General features: G+C 40.5%; 1 protein-coding gene across 2 annotated transcripts in view; it reads right to left on the bottom strand.

Annotated features, from left to right (window-relative positions):
* Nucleotides 1-12,681, bottom strand: part of kcnh5a (potassium voltage-gated channel, subfamily H (eag-related), member 5a) — a 63,781-nt gene that overhangs the window by 50,679 nt on the left and 421 nt on the right. The window contains exons 2-4 of one of the 2 annotated variants that reach the window (XM_027002962.2): nt 5,748-5,871; nt 2,793-2,899; nt 1,450-1,578 (exon numbers count right to left, since the gene is read on the bottom strand). In XM_027002962.2, coding sequence (XP_026858763.2) covers nt 1,450-1,578; nt 2,793-2,899; nt 5,748-5,871 — 360 coding nt within the window. The other variant, XM_027002965.2, reaches the window with a different exon arrangement.

Here is a 12,681-nt window from a genome sequence, read left to right as displayed (position 1 = left end):
CTGATGTGATATCATTAGGACAGTGAATTTCTTGCTTTGATCTCTCTATCCAAGGTCTCTCTCTCTATATATGATGATAACCAGTGTATAATTCAGCTTCTACTATGTTATGAAGAGGCTCTATGTCTTACATGTTCTAATATCCACCACTGAACTAAAAAGGTCATGTTCACCTTAGATTACTATTTCAGTGTGGACAAATTATTCTTGATTTGTAAATCACTTCACAGATCTGTTCACACTATGCTGTGCACTGAGCACATTTAAAGTGCTTGACTCCAAGCATTTAACTAAGATCTTGTTCAAATCTGTACAAACAGATTCACTGATGCCATAGAGGTATGGACCTGGACCTTCTCCAGGTTCGGTCGCTTAGGCACAAGCCCTAATCTAGAAAAGAGCTACTGGAATCATCTGGGGAAGATGCTTCAATCCTCATCCTCTTTAGCCTTGGCTGCATGTGTGGGAATGGTGGAGAGGCCATTTTGCCCAACTCCACTGGCTATACCTTGTACCTGCCTGTCTTTCTGTTACTCCAATAGACACAAGAACAGTGACAGCAGCTACCAGTCTACTTTTCAGATGCAAAATGTGGTTGTATATATATGCTTCAAACAAGTTGATAAAGAAAATAGCCACACACGCAACACACAGATAAACACACACACACACACACACCTACATAAACACACACAAACACAAAGAGGGAGAAAGTGAGATGTATGGACAGATACACTGAGGGAAAAAGGCAGAAAGAGAGAGAAAGAGGGAGTGACAGAGAATAGAAAAATATAGAGATCTGACACTGGCCATCAATCACACACAGAAGAGGAGTTGGAAAGCTTCAACTCCAGGGCTGCCAGCAGCGAGGGCACTCTCAAATGCAAAGTGACAGCTCAACTGTCTTGCGATTTGGCCCTGTGCTATTCTGCTACTACAGACTTCAGCTTGCAGCACACACAGATCAGCTCGGAAGCAACGGCTCTAATTGACCTTGTAATGGCCATTTCACATAGTCTCATTTTAAAGTGTCACTTTCTAATTATTAAGGCAGTTGTAGATTTGAATGGGAGTTGCAATGTATGCTCTGTGGAAAAAACAAATACTTTGTCAAGTTTACTGTCCTTATCTCAATGAATACTAAAGAATACTAGATAAAACTTTCACTAAAAATACAATATTCAAGTCAATATGTAATGTACTGTGGAAATGAATATGTTTTTTCACAGTCTACAGATGACACTGGGGTTACCAAGATGGTTTGACATATGACTAGGAAGTAGCCAGTGATATGAAACTCACAAATTCTTACTTAAGAGATTGATGTTTCTTCCTGACCATTACACAAGTATATTGCTTCTTGAGCCTTTAACCCCTGCAGGTTTAATCATAGATAATTCTGTCCTTTTTAACTCATCTGCAGCAGAGGAAGCTGAGGTGCAGTCTCACCTTTAGTGGTCTCATCTTCGATGGGCTGCTTGAAGACAGTTATGTCCTTGAATGTGCAGAGGAACAGAACCACTTTATCGTTCTCATTCCTGATGGGGGCCACCTGCATGTACAGCCACACAGGGCTCCCTGGCAGGACAGAGGAGCAGAGATGTGGAAAGCGAGGGATAAGATGGGCCCAAAGTTTGGGCCAGAGAGGGATGCATGGAGAGCAGAGAGATTGCCGGAGGGAAATGAGAAGAGAGGGAAGTTGGAGGAATAAAATGGGATCAAGGGTTGGATACAGACAATAAAGCCATGAGGAAGGGAGCAGGAAAGGGTGGGAAGAGAGAACTGGAACTTCACCAGCTGGTTCATTAGAACAGGAAATCTGCTGCATAGCTGCCTAATGGATCATTAAACCCAAGATTACTCACACAGGCCCATCTTAAAGAAGCGGTTTAGGACTATTGATTTTAAGTGCCTACACGCACAAAGTCTGGAATATAGACTTTAGGCCTTAGAGGCTACATTATGTAAGTTTGACCTACAATGTACCTTATTTTAAGGAGACTACAGTGCTCTGAGGTATAGCACCAATTACCAGCCAACAAAGAGAGATTATTCATGAAGTAAATCAGAAATAAATTATCCTAATAATTTAAGAATGACAGAAATCTATAGGTACACAGGAAAAGGTATATGAAATACTGGGCCAAAAACCTAAGAAATAAGGGTCTGTAAAAACTAATGTTAAGTATATGTATACTACAAATTATATTTTAAGATAACAAAGTCCCAAGAACCCCTTTCCTACAATTCAGTTTGTTTGCTGTATGCAGTGGTAGCTCAGTGGTTAAGGTACTTTACTTGTAATTAGAAGGTTGCTGGGTCAAACCCCACTACTACCAAGTTGCTACTATTGGGCCCCTGAGCAAGGCCCTTAACCCTCAAGTTGTACTCAGTTATAATTGTAAGTCACTTTGGATAAAAGTGTCAGACAAATGGAAATTGTGGGTATTGTGTTATGTCAGTATGTTCTGTTGCACATGTTCAGTGTTAACCTTGAACCCAGCACATCAGATCTTTCATTATATTGTTCACACTGTATTCAGTATCAATAAAATTAGGTCAAATCAGTTATAGTGTTACACTCATAATGTAGAAAGGTCTTCATGAAGCAGCTGAAGTGCAACTATCTGAAATGTTCCAGAAGCTTAAATGTTCATTAAAAAGATGTGAACACATTAGCAAGCCCTCTTAAGAGTGTCAGAAAAGCTTCTGGGCATTCTCCTCTTGATACAGGTCCAGATAAAAGCCTTACGCATGCAATGATTGCCTAAGACCCAGCCTGTGATACTCACTGTTCTTCTTATAGAGAAGCACTTCAAAGCAATTGGACTCATAGTTATCAAAGGTCTGTCTGACTTTTTCTATTGTCTTCTTGTCTGTCAGTTCGCCATACATGAAACTGCCGGGGTGGGAAGAAAAGAATGAGAGTGTAGAGGGATTGTGAAAGAGGAAAGAGGAAATATGGGCAGATGGGAAATGAAAGAGAGAGAGAGAGAGAGAGAGTGAGAGAGAGAGAGAGAGAGAGAGAGAGAGAGAGAGAGAGAGAGAGAGAGACAGTTGAGTGCACACACCTGTGTCGCATAAACATCCACTAAACAAGCTCCTTGTCTGTCAGTATCAATTAATTCTGTGTGTGTGTGTGTGTGTGTGTGTGTGTGTGTGTGCTGAGTGGTTGAGTGGGGTGAGTGATGATGTTGGCTGTCAGATCCTGCAGTTTCACCACTGGGTAAACACAGAGTCATCTTGACAGCTTAGAGAACTGATCTCACTCTTATTGCCTGTAATGCCACTTAACGCGCCTGTTCTCCAGACACAGATTAAATCCAGTCTTGGTCTAAATTACATGGTCAAAGCAGATTCTGAACTAAAACCCTTTTAAGTCCTAGAACCTAGAAAAAACAGAATACAATAAACAAATCAAAACAAATCAAACATGTTCACACAGATAGGCTACTTTAAAAACATGATAGTATCAAAATGCAAGCTCAATCATCAAATCATGCAGGTGATTGCAATGTAATGTTTGCCTATTTATCAAGTGTGTATATTACTTAATAAGTGCATAATTTTTAAAAAAGTAATGATGTCAGCATGCACTTGACCATGAATGGTCATGTGGGCTGGCCTCCAGTACCTGTCTGTAGGTGTCAGACCCATTTCAGTAATGTTCCTGAACATAGCTTACCTTTACTTATATGGTATACATTACTTACATTTATGGTATAAAAATTGTTCTTCCTCTATACTCATATAACAATCACTGAGTTTAAAGAGCCCATGAAGCATAACTATGAGATTAAAATGCTAATCTACATTCAAATCTACATTAATTTGAGGATATTTCACATCTATATTGAGTGAACCATAATAGAATTACAGCGCATTTTATACTTAGCCTTCCAATTTTGAGTTATAATATGAGATATAATATAAGATATAAGCAATTAACAATATCTTAAATACAGATGTTTAGTACTTGCTCAGTGACTGAAGTCTGTGACTCATAGATGTTACCAGACACCAGGCATACCAGTTAAAGGAACACTACAGCAAAAAAAAACAAAATTATAAAATTTCCTCTTTTCCCCAAAGATATTACATAGGCCAAGACATGTCTGGTGCTCCAGTGCTGCTTCTTTAGTTTTGTGCTGCACTAGGCCTTCAAGGCTAACAGAGCTAACATAGCAAATACAGCTAACATAGTTAGTAAAGGACGTCTATACCCACCAATGAGCAAAACTGCATGCTGAAATAATCACAAACTGCCTTCCAAACAATTCATTTTTATAGATAACAGTGTCCCATACAGTATGAGAAACTAAAGTTTGTACTAACTGAGGATTCTTCTGTGAGTAGACAGCACTTTGTACGTTGCTCTGGGTAACAGTGTCTGATAAATCCTATAGATTTAAATGTAAGTGTAAATCCACAGCAAATCTGGAGATTTTTGGCAACTCACTGTGGTTTATTGCATGTGTCAGATTATTTCAGCATGCAGTTTGTACAATACAATACAATACTGAGTGGTGGGTATGAGTTTTCCTTAGAACTTAGCTAAATTTGCATCCTAGCTTGAGTGCAATGCTAAAGAACCAAAATGTGGGCTCAACTACACTTTTGACAAAAGGAAAACTATGTCGATTTCATTTTTCTGCCAACTCTTTAAAGAACAGAGAAACTCCATAGTTGCTTATTCAAATCGAATGTGTACCTGAGTGCAGGACCAAAGCAAGCAAATGAAAGAAGCATCACTTCCATTTATTTGTAGACTGCTCTGCATATATGATCTGTTATAGAATCACAGAATGCTCTAAACCAAGTTCTGCAAGTCTCTGTCTGTCAGCATGATTATGGTCAGGCAGATAATCGGTTACAAGAAACGCCCACAAGGCTCATCAGAACCATTTAGTGCACTCTTGGGCACAAACCAAATCTCTCCAAACTCCTCTCTGTCACAGTTTGTGCTGGTTTCTGTTCTATCCATCATATTGGGTTAAGAACAGAAATACAAGCATAATGACTTCTTTGGGGGGGTGTAACTGGTGGGTGCCTTCACAGGATACAGTATCAAATCTTCGGGCCTTTTATGGCTATAGCTCACAAAGTCTCTGCCACCTCCGCCACTAAGAAAGGCTATCGTTTTCAGTGGGTGGTGTTTCCATTTCCACAAAGGTGACTGGCAGCTACTGGCCCTCCTGTGCAATAACCACATGCCTGGAGATGAGCATTAGGGAACAGGAGGGAATTTAGCACGGAAGTGGCCAGTCGGAATAAAATAGAACATGGTAGGCGAGTGAATGGCTCCAAACACCACAAGCCTGAAATGAGCTGGGTCAATTTAAAGGACAGAAAATTAGACCTGCTAATTAGTGGAGACACAGTAACACTGGTCATGTGGATGCAGTGCAACAGCCTGTGCAGATGCCTGTGAACACCCTGCTTCCATCTTATCTAAGGCAAACCCTGCATTGCACCTTTATTGATGCTGCAGGTTCACCAACAATTATGTCAACTAGATGAATTTTAAACTTCTGCATCCCTTATAATTGGTTTTTAAACTTAACACCAGCTTTAGCTTCAACAGGAATACAAAAAAAGCATGTATTTAACAGGCACTGAATTATTTACGAACAAGTCTTGATGACCAAACAAGTATTTGTTCTCATGTTGATACTTTGTCTAACTAGCTCTGTTTTTGGTTAATTGGCAAAGTGATAAGATGACAGAGAGTGAAGGAAGCCACTTACCTGCAGGTACTGCTCTTCTGCATGACCTCAGCCCTGTGGTAGCCAGACAACTTACAGAATCCGTCATTACTATAGACTATAGGCCATTCCACGATTTGGGCATTACCCAAGAGGAAACTGGTCTCTGCAGAAAAATGGAAGACGAATGTCTCTGTAAAACCATAAACATCAGCGAGCCACAACAGACACACTGGTTTGATAATGCACACGTGTTCACGGGCATGATCTGGAAAAAAAAAAATTTCAACAAAGACAGAAAAAAAAAACTTTCCAGTGTTTCAAAAATGATGCTGCAGACTGGATACCTGGCAAAGAAAGGTTGTTAGAATAAAAAAAAAACCTTCCCAAAACCTACCAAAAGAGCAATTACCCATAAGGAAAACAAAATCAAGCTGTGATCTGGTCTAAATCGTTCACTCATTTTTCTATAGTGTTTAAACTTCCAAACCCTACTGCCACCCACTGTTATGTGATGAAAATGTACTCAAATGTTCATTGCGAGGAAAAAAAGACTGCATGCATGCACACACACGCACGCGCACACACACACACACACACACACACACACACACACACACACACACACACACACACACACACACACACACAATCTGTCAAACAAACAATGTGCTATTACTCTAAATCCTAAATTCAAGAGGTCTGAAAATGGACTTTTGAAGAAAACGCTTTCATTATGACCCACTTTAAAGAATGAGTTAACTCTTCAGATAAATAAACTCAATGTGAATTAATTCATGCACAAAGTGGACATAATTAATTGCAGTTTTGGTATGATGACTGAATTCTTCCAGTGGTAAAAGCAAGCAGCTATATACGTTTACAGAGTTTTAGAGGTGCCTTAAGAAAAGCTTAACTCAGCCCAGATACACAGCCTCCTCACACACTGACCATAGCAAACAATGAGGACATTGCAGTAGAAGAGACAAACAAGGGCACAGTTTCGGCTATATCTGCTTAAAAAACACAAATAGTCTCAATGCACCACGTCCACAGGTGCCTGTACACAGTGTTCAGGAGTCATCAGGAAAGAAAGGTGGAGACCGAAACTTATGTATTAAAGTGTAGATAAGATGAAAGAAAGGGTGGATGGTTAAATGACAAGAGCAATCTGGATACTTGACAGCCATTAGAGGAGGTGGCTACTTCTTTCCTTGGTCGAATAAACAGCTGAATATTTTCTCCATCCTCCTCCACCCTTCATCTCTTGAGGCCTCACTGGAGACAAGACAAGCTCAAAGGAGTAAAGTGCAGTGATGGGCCCTCAATGGACATGTGCAGGGGGCTCATTACAGAAATCTCCACACCCAAGCCTTACCCATCAGGGGCTAACAGGAAGGAGTCCTCCCCAATGATCCGGGTGACCCATATCCTGCAGAGCTATGTTCAATGCTTAGACAACTGTGAGACTTCCTGTCACCGATGATATACTTCTATCTCTGAAAGGACAGTCCATTCTGACTAATGAAGCCACTGCCAGGCGAAAAAAACAACCCAGCAAGGGCCAGGCCAGTGAAGCTGGAATGAGCAAAGCTGTTTCGAAAGCAGGAGTGGAGCCAGCTCATCACTGGAAAGGGTCCAGTCTATGGACCAAGTGCTGCTACATTGCTGAGTTCCGATAGTATTTTAGAAGCACAATAAAAGCAATGAAGTCCCATGTTATGAACCATTCAGGACTGGTAAAACCATTTTACCAGTGTCAAGAACTGCCTGAACACAGACAGTAGAGATGGATTTCACTGGATCCAAAAACTTCCAGCACAGCATTGTCTAATGCGTACATTTAATGTTCAGTTGCATGTCTTACACAGCTTCATAATTTATTGCTATTTACTTACAGAGCTACAATGCTTGGACTTACTGGTCTCACATGTGGCTAATAATCTCCGCCTGTGTCTGTATTTAATTATTCTGATCTTAATTCTCAAGATGCCAGGCTCTTCTCATGCCAGATGATGCCTATTTAAAAATGCCTTTGACATGTGCAGGGCTGGTTCCACACTCAGGGCCTACAGGCAAAGCTTTGTGCCTACTGATGAGATGCTGGCAGAAGCTTATCAGACCAGCGGTGAATGTAGAGAGGGATGAAAGACAACAGGCCCCGCCCACCATCTCCATGTGGGAAGTTGACAGGCACCTGCCAAGCCATTCTCTAGTTATCCCACTACATGCTGTTCACTTGAGAGACAGTTTGCACACAGTCACACACTCAAACACACACGCAAACATTCACCCACACACCTATACACAGACCAGTTGCCGACACTCAAACACACACAGAAAAAAGAAAACACAACATATGCCCACACACACACAGTTCAAAATGTCAAAAGGAAAGGTAGGACGCTAGGCAGTGTCCACTTGTTTGAGCAAATGTATCCCTGATCAAGGAGATGAATAAGGAAAGAAATCAGCTTTGATGACAGTATTAAAAAATTATCCAACTATTCACCAAAGGAGGCACCTAAGAACTGCTCCAGAAAAGACAAAGATGATGAAAAAAAAAAAAATCCAAATGCCAAATGTATGTGCTCCTCATTTTCTTTCTTCTTCCCCATCTGCAATTACACAGCCACGCTTTCTTTGTGTCAGCATTTGACTTGTTCAAGACGAGTGGTCTGTGTGACCGTGCGCATTAAAAAAAAGTCAATGCCAATCTCCTTCATTAAGACTTTGGCAGACAGAGGCAGAGAGGGCTGGTGAATCAGCTGTAATGACTTCAATTTTTCAATCATCTCTAGTGTGGCCTGCAATGGAAAACCCTAATATTTCTTTGGGAAAACTATCCCTTCTGTAACTGATCTCAAACCTTCAAACTGATCATATTCATAAGGTGATCCTGAGTTCAGTCAGTATTTTTAACCCAAACACTGGGTTTTTATAGTCCTACATTAATTTTAAATGGTAAATCAAATTATTTCCGTTATCAAATACCATTATTTCTAAAAACAAACCTAGGAGTTCAGATTACCAAGAATTTCCAGAGCAAATGCTAATCATTAACTAACATGTTACTCTGGTACTGTGTAAATTTTCCAGTCTTCTGATCTGATCAGCTCCACTTGCAGATATTTGAAATGTGACATTACAATATAATAATAGTACAGTGATGCGGGTGTTATTAAAATCACGTTGGCGAGATGTTTATCCTGCTTTATCAACAGCAATAGCTGCTACAGCAAAGGCCTGACCTTTAACCTGATGATCTGCCTCCTTCCACACAGTTATGGGCATGGCTAATTCTTTAGGCATGTGTGGTACAAACGGTGAAGAACTTTATAAACTGACTGGAAGATAGTCCGAAGCAAGCGCTCCTCCTGCCACTGGGACATTTCACCATAACACGCAGCAGGTTCTGTGAAAAGCACATCTTAACCAGTGACACTGCATCTGGTGTCCTATTCTCAGGGGAAAAGGGATGGCTGTTAGGGGGAACAAAATAAACCTGTAATTACAGGAAGTGCCATGTGTACACAATGTGTAGACGCACTGTCATTTTTACCCCCTCTCTGCCGCCGTTTACGGAACTGTATGCATGCATGGAGTTTGGAAGAAGTTTGGGAATGTATTCAAGAATAACAGGTGGTGGCAAAACAAGCCCTCTCCCACCGCGAGACAAAAAGGTGATGTGATGGCAAAAAGACCTCAAGTGGACTTTTGTTACCTTACAGCTGTGCAGCTCTTTTCTCTCAGAGTCACCAGAAACATGTTGCACGGTGGCCTCCACAAAGGAATAATGGAGACTGTTTTTAGTAAAGGCTAAATAAGAGGACATGCAAGCAAAGCCGTAATAACACCTACACTTGGGTGACAAAGCCACCACCATGCCAACATTTCTAACTCCAAAAGGGAATATGCTAGATGCAAGGCTCTGAGCTGTAAACAATATGGCATAAATAAGTACTTAATAACTTAATTTCAATTATATTTTAGAACACTGTGAATGTTTTGAAGGGTGTGAATGGGTTATAATTCATTAAATACAGCTCTGCCTCAAATGAAATGTACAAACATTTTTGAGTAGTGTGAAATTTGAGAAATGCAGTTTAAGATGCTAAAAAGCTCTTTGTGTAATAAGTCTTTTTAAAGACCAGTAAAAGTAGCTGTTGCCCAGAATGAACATTTCCTGGGTTTATTCCCTCCTAAAGCAACCAGCTCATCTGTCATGGAACGCTCCCCTCCAGCGAGGCACGTGGTTTGGCCAGCTACGTGCAGTGGGAGGACCCTCATTTGTGGCCACGCCTGCACACACCTGTACGTCGTTTGCCTATTTATGTGTGTATTTAAACCCACGTCAGGGAGTGCAGTGTCGTTGGTCATTGTTGACGTAGCATGTGGATGTAACGTGTTGATGGTTCATGGTAATGTTACAAGTTTTGGATATTGTTAACTGTGTTTGTTTACTGTCAACCGTTTCATGTTCGCATTGACGTTAGCGATGCTTGTAAGTGCCGTTATCGTTCCGTGTGTATCTGTAAATAAATGTACGTCCCAGTCGCTGGAGTCTGTGCGTCCTGCCCCTCGCCCTGCGGCACTCGGGCCATCTCGCGTTACATCCTCACATTACTTCTACAAATTCCTAGAAACACTAATTAACTGTTGCCAGTCCCACATCAAACCAGCCACAATAGAGACAAGTTTAAATTAGTTTAATTTTATGCTAACTAAATTAATAGTTGACTTTCACAACTGATTTTCACAGTGTCAACACCTCTATATAAGAGTGATATATTTTTTAAAAAGTAAATTCTATGACCAATAGACTTAAAATGAGTTTGGACCTAATTTAACTATTAATTCTTCAGTGGAAATCATGACATTACATGACACTGATTAATCCATGCCTGACACAACTAGTTTTTGAGATACAGTTTAAGCACATTACTGCAGTGTACATTTATACAGAATAATTAGTGCTGAATGAGGAATTCAATCGAAGAACAGACTTTAAAAAAACACACATGCAACTGTATTCTATAGCCCTTCTGTTGCCATGTACTATTTGCATTAGCCATGATAAAACTCTTCAAAAATGGTGAGTTCTGTCTGCTGCTGGATTAATATTTTTTGGTACTGACACGGTCATATAAAATCCCCTGCAATGCTGCTTTGCCTCATAAACCTGTAGCAGCAAAACACCTACAGCCGTGCCACTATCATGTCAGGGTCGTTGCTATGCTGAGAATGAGCTGCCAACCAAATACTATTCAATTAGCAGTGGTCCTGTGGTCAGAAACTGATCCGTGATGAATGGGGTGTCTGGTAAGCCAGGGGCAAGAGATATGGCACTGTGCCTGCAGTGTGCGTGCGTGTGTGTGTGTGTGTGTGTGTGTGTGTGTGTGTGTGTGCACGCACGCATGAGGAAGATACTGTGTAGTGGGCCAGGAGCAGCATCGGTCAAAGACCACCTGCTAAGAAGGAAATGTCATTTCCATGAGGTTTGTCTTTTTACAAGCCCTCATTGGAGAAGTTATGGAGCAACAGAGAAACAGAGAGTGGGTAAACCCACAAACAATGCTTATCACACTACCCACAACTATGCATGGCTAGGAAACTACTTTGCATAAGTGTTTTAGCTCTGAGTGAAAAACCTCTACTAAATGCTTGCAGCATTTGGGAAAATGAAGTATGTAGAGCTATCCCATAGAACTGAGTACAGAAACGTCAGTGGGGTAAGTCTACATGTTATGCACACAGATCACATGAAGCATTGGAAGGGTTTGGATGTGATAACTTAGTCAGTGTGTGTGTGAGAGAGAAGGAGAGAGAGAGAGAGAGAGAGAGAGAGAGAGAGAGAGAGAGAGAGAGAGAGAGAGAGAGAGAGAATAAACCAAAGGGTGAAAAGAACAACTGCTTTTATTGCTGAAAACAGAGTATGACATCTGCTGGTGAGAAGCTCTCCGGAAGCGCACACGAGCATAACCAAATTCGTTACAAAGTGGGAAACTCAAGCCCGACAGCATTACATTTCCGACTCTACCCTTCCACAGTTGCCAGTGCTCCCAAGAAATCGGTCATCTGCAGCACAAAAGCCAGCACAAAACGTTGGTTACGCAGGTTGTAACGCAGACTACTTTACCAGAATAAAATAATTCAGTTCACTTTTTAAAGGGGAGAGAGAGAGAGAGAGAGAGAGAGAGAGAGAGAGAGAGAGAGAGAGAGAGAGAGGTATATTTACATTATTTATGTTTGATGTACTGGAAATACCTGAAAACAGCTGTCTTCAACAGCTTTCTTCCATTTGAAATGAACAGTCGAACTGGTATCATTTTCTCGCATGTGTAATTATTATTATTGTTGTTGTTGTTGTTGTTGTTGTTATGTGAAATTATTTAAAAATGTTTTTCTTTGAAAGGGCCAAATGTAATGTAAATGGGATAAACCTGTGAAGCTCACCCAACGATAGGGAACCTATTAAAACGGGGTTGCAGGATAAGTATTGGCGATATCTTGTCAAAAAACACAAGTAGACTCTTTCATATTTCCACTGACAAAGGAGTGCTCTCTGCAAGGTATGGTGCGTAACGTGACAATAAAAATAATTTTGTTAACTTGTGACAGCGTGTTGGCTATGCAATTTTCAATAATGCGTGTTTGTACAACTGTAAGTTTAAATGCAGTGGACAAATCTTTAATACAAATATAAATAAACAACTTAAAAGCTGGACTAAACGCGCAGCCAATAAAAGGTATTAAATTATTCTTTAAGTGTGGCAACTTACGCCTTAAAGGTCAGCATTCTGGTAAGCATGTGCACGAATGCCAGCCAAAAAAGTTTGTCATTGCTTTCGGCTATACGTTATAAATACGAAAATGTTTAAGGTGAATATTATGAACAAAGAAAAAAACTTATCCTAATTCAGTCCCATAAAGTGGCTTTTGAAAACGACTCAACATTTGACAGAAACATTTTAAA

Source organism: Electrophorus electricus, chromosome 3, assembly GCF_013358815.1.
Source record: "Electrophorus electricus isolate fEleEle1 chromosome 3, fEleEle1.pri, whole genome shotgun sequence".
In the NCBI taxonomy this organism is placed as follows: Eukaryota; Metazoa; Chordata; class Actinopteri; order Gymnotiformes; family Gymnotidae; genus Electrophorus; species Electrophorus electricus.
This window is presented reverse-complemented; position numbering and strand designations above follow the sequence as displayed.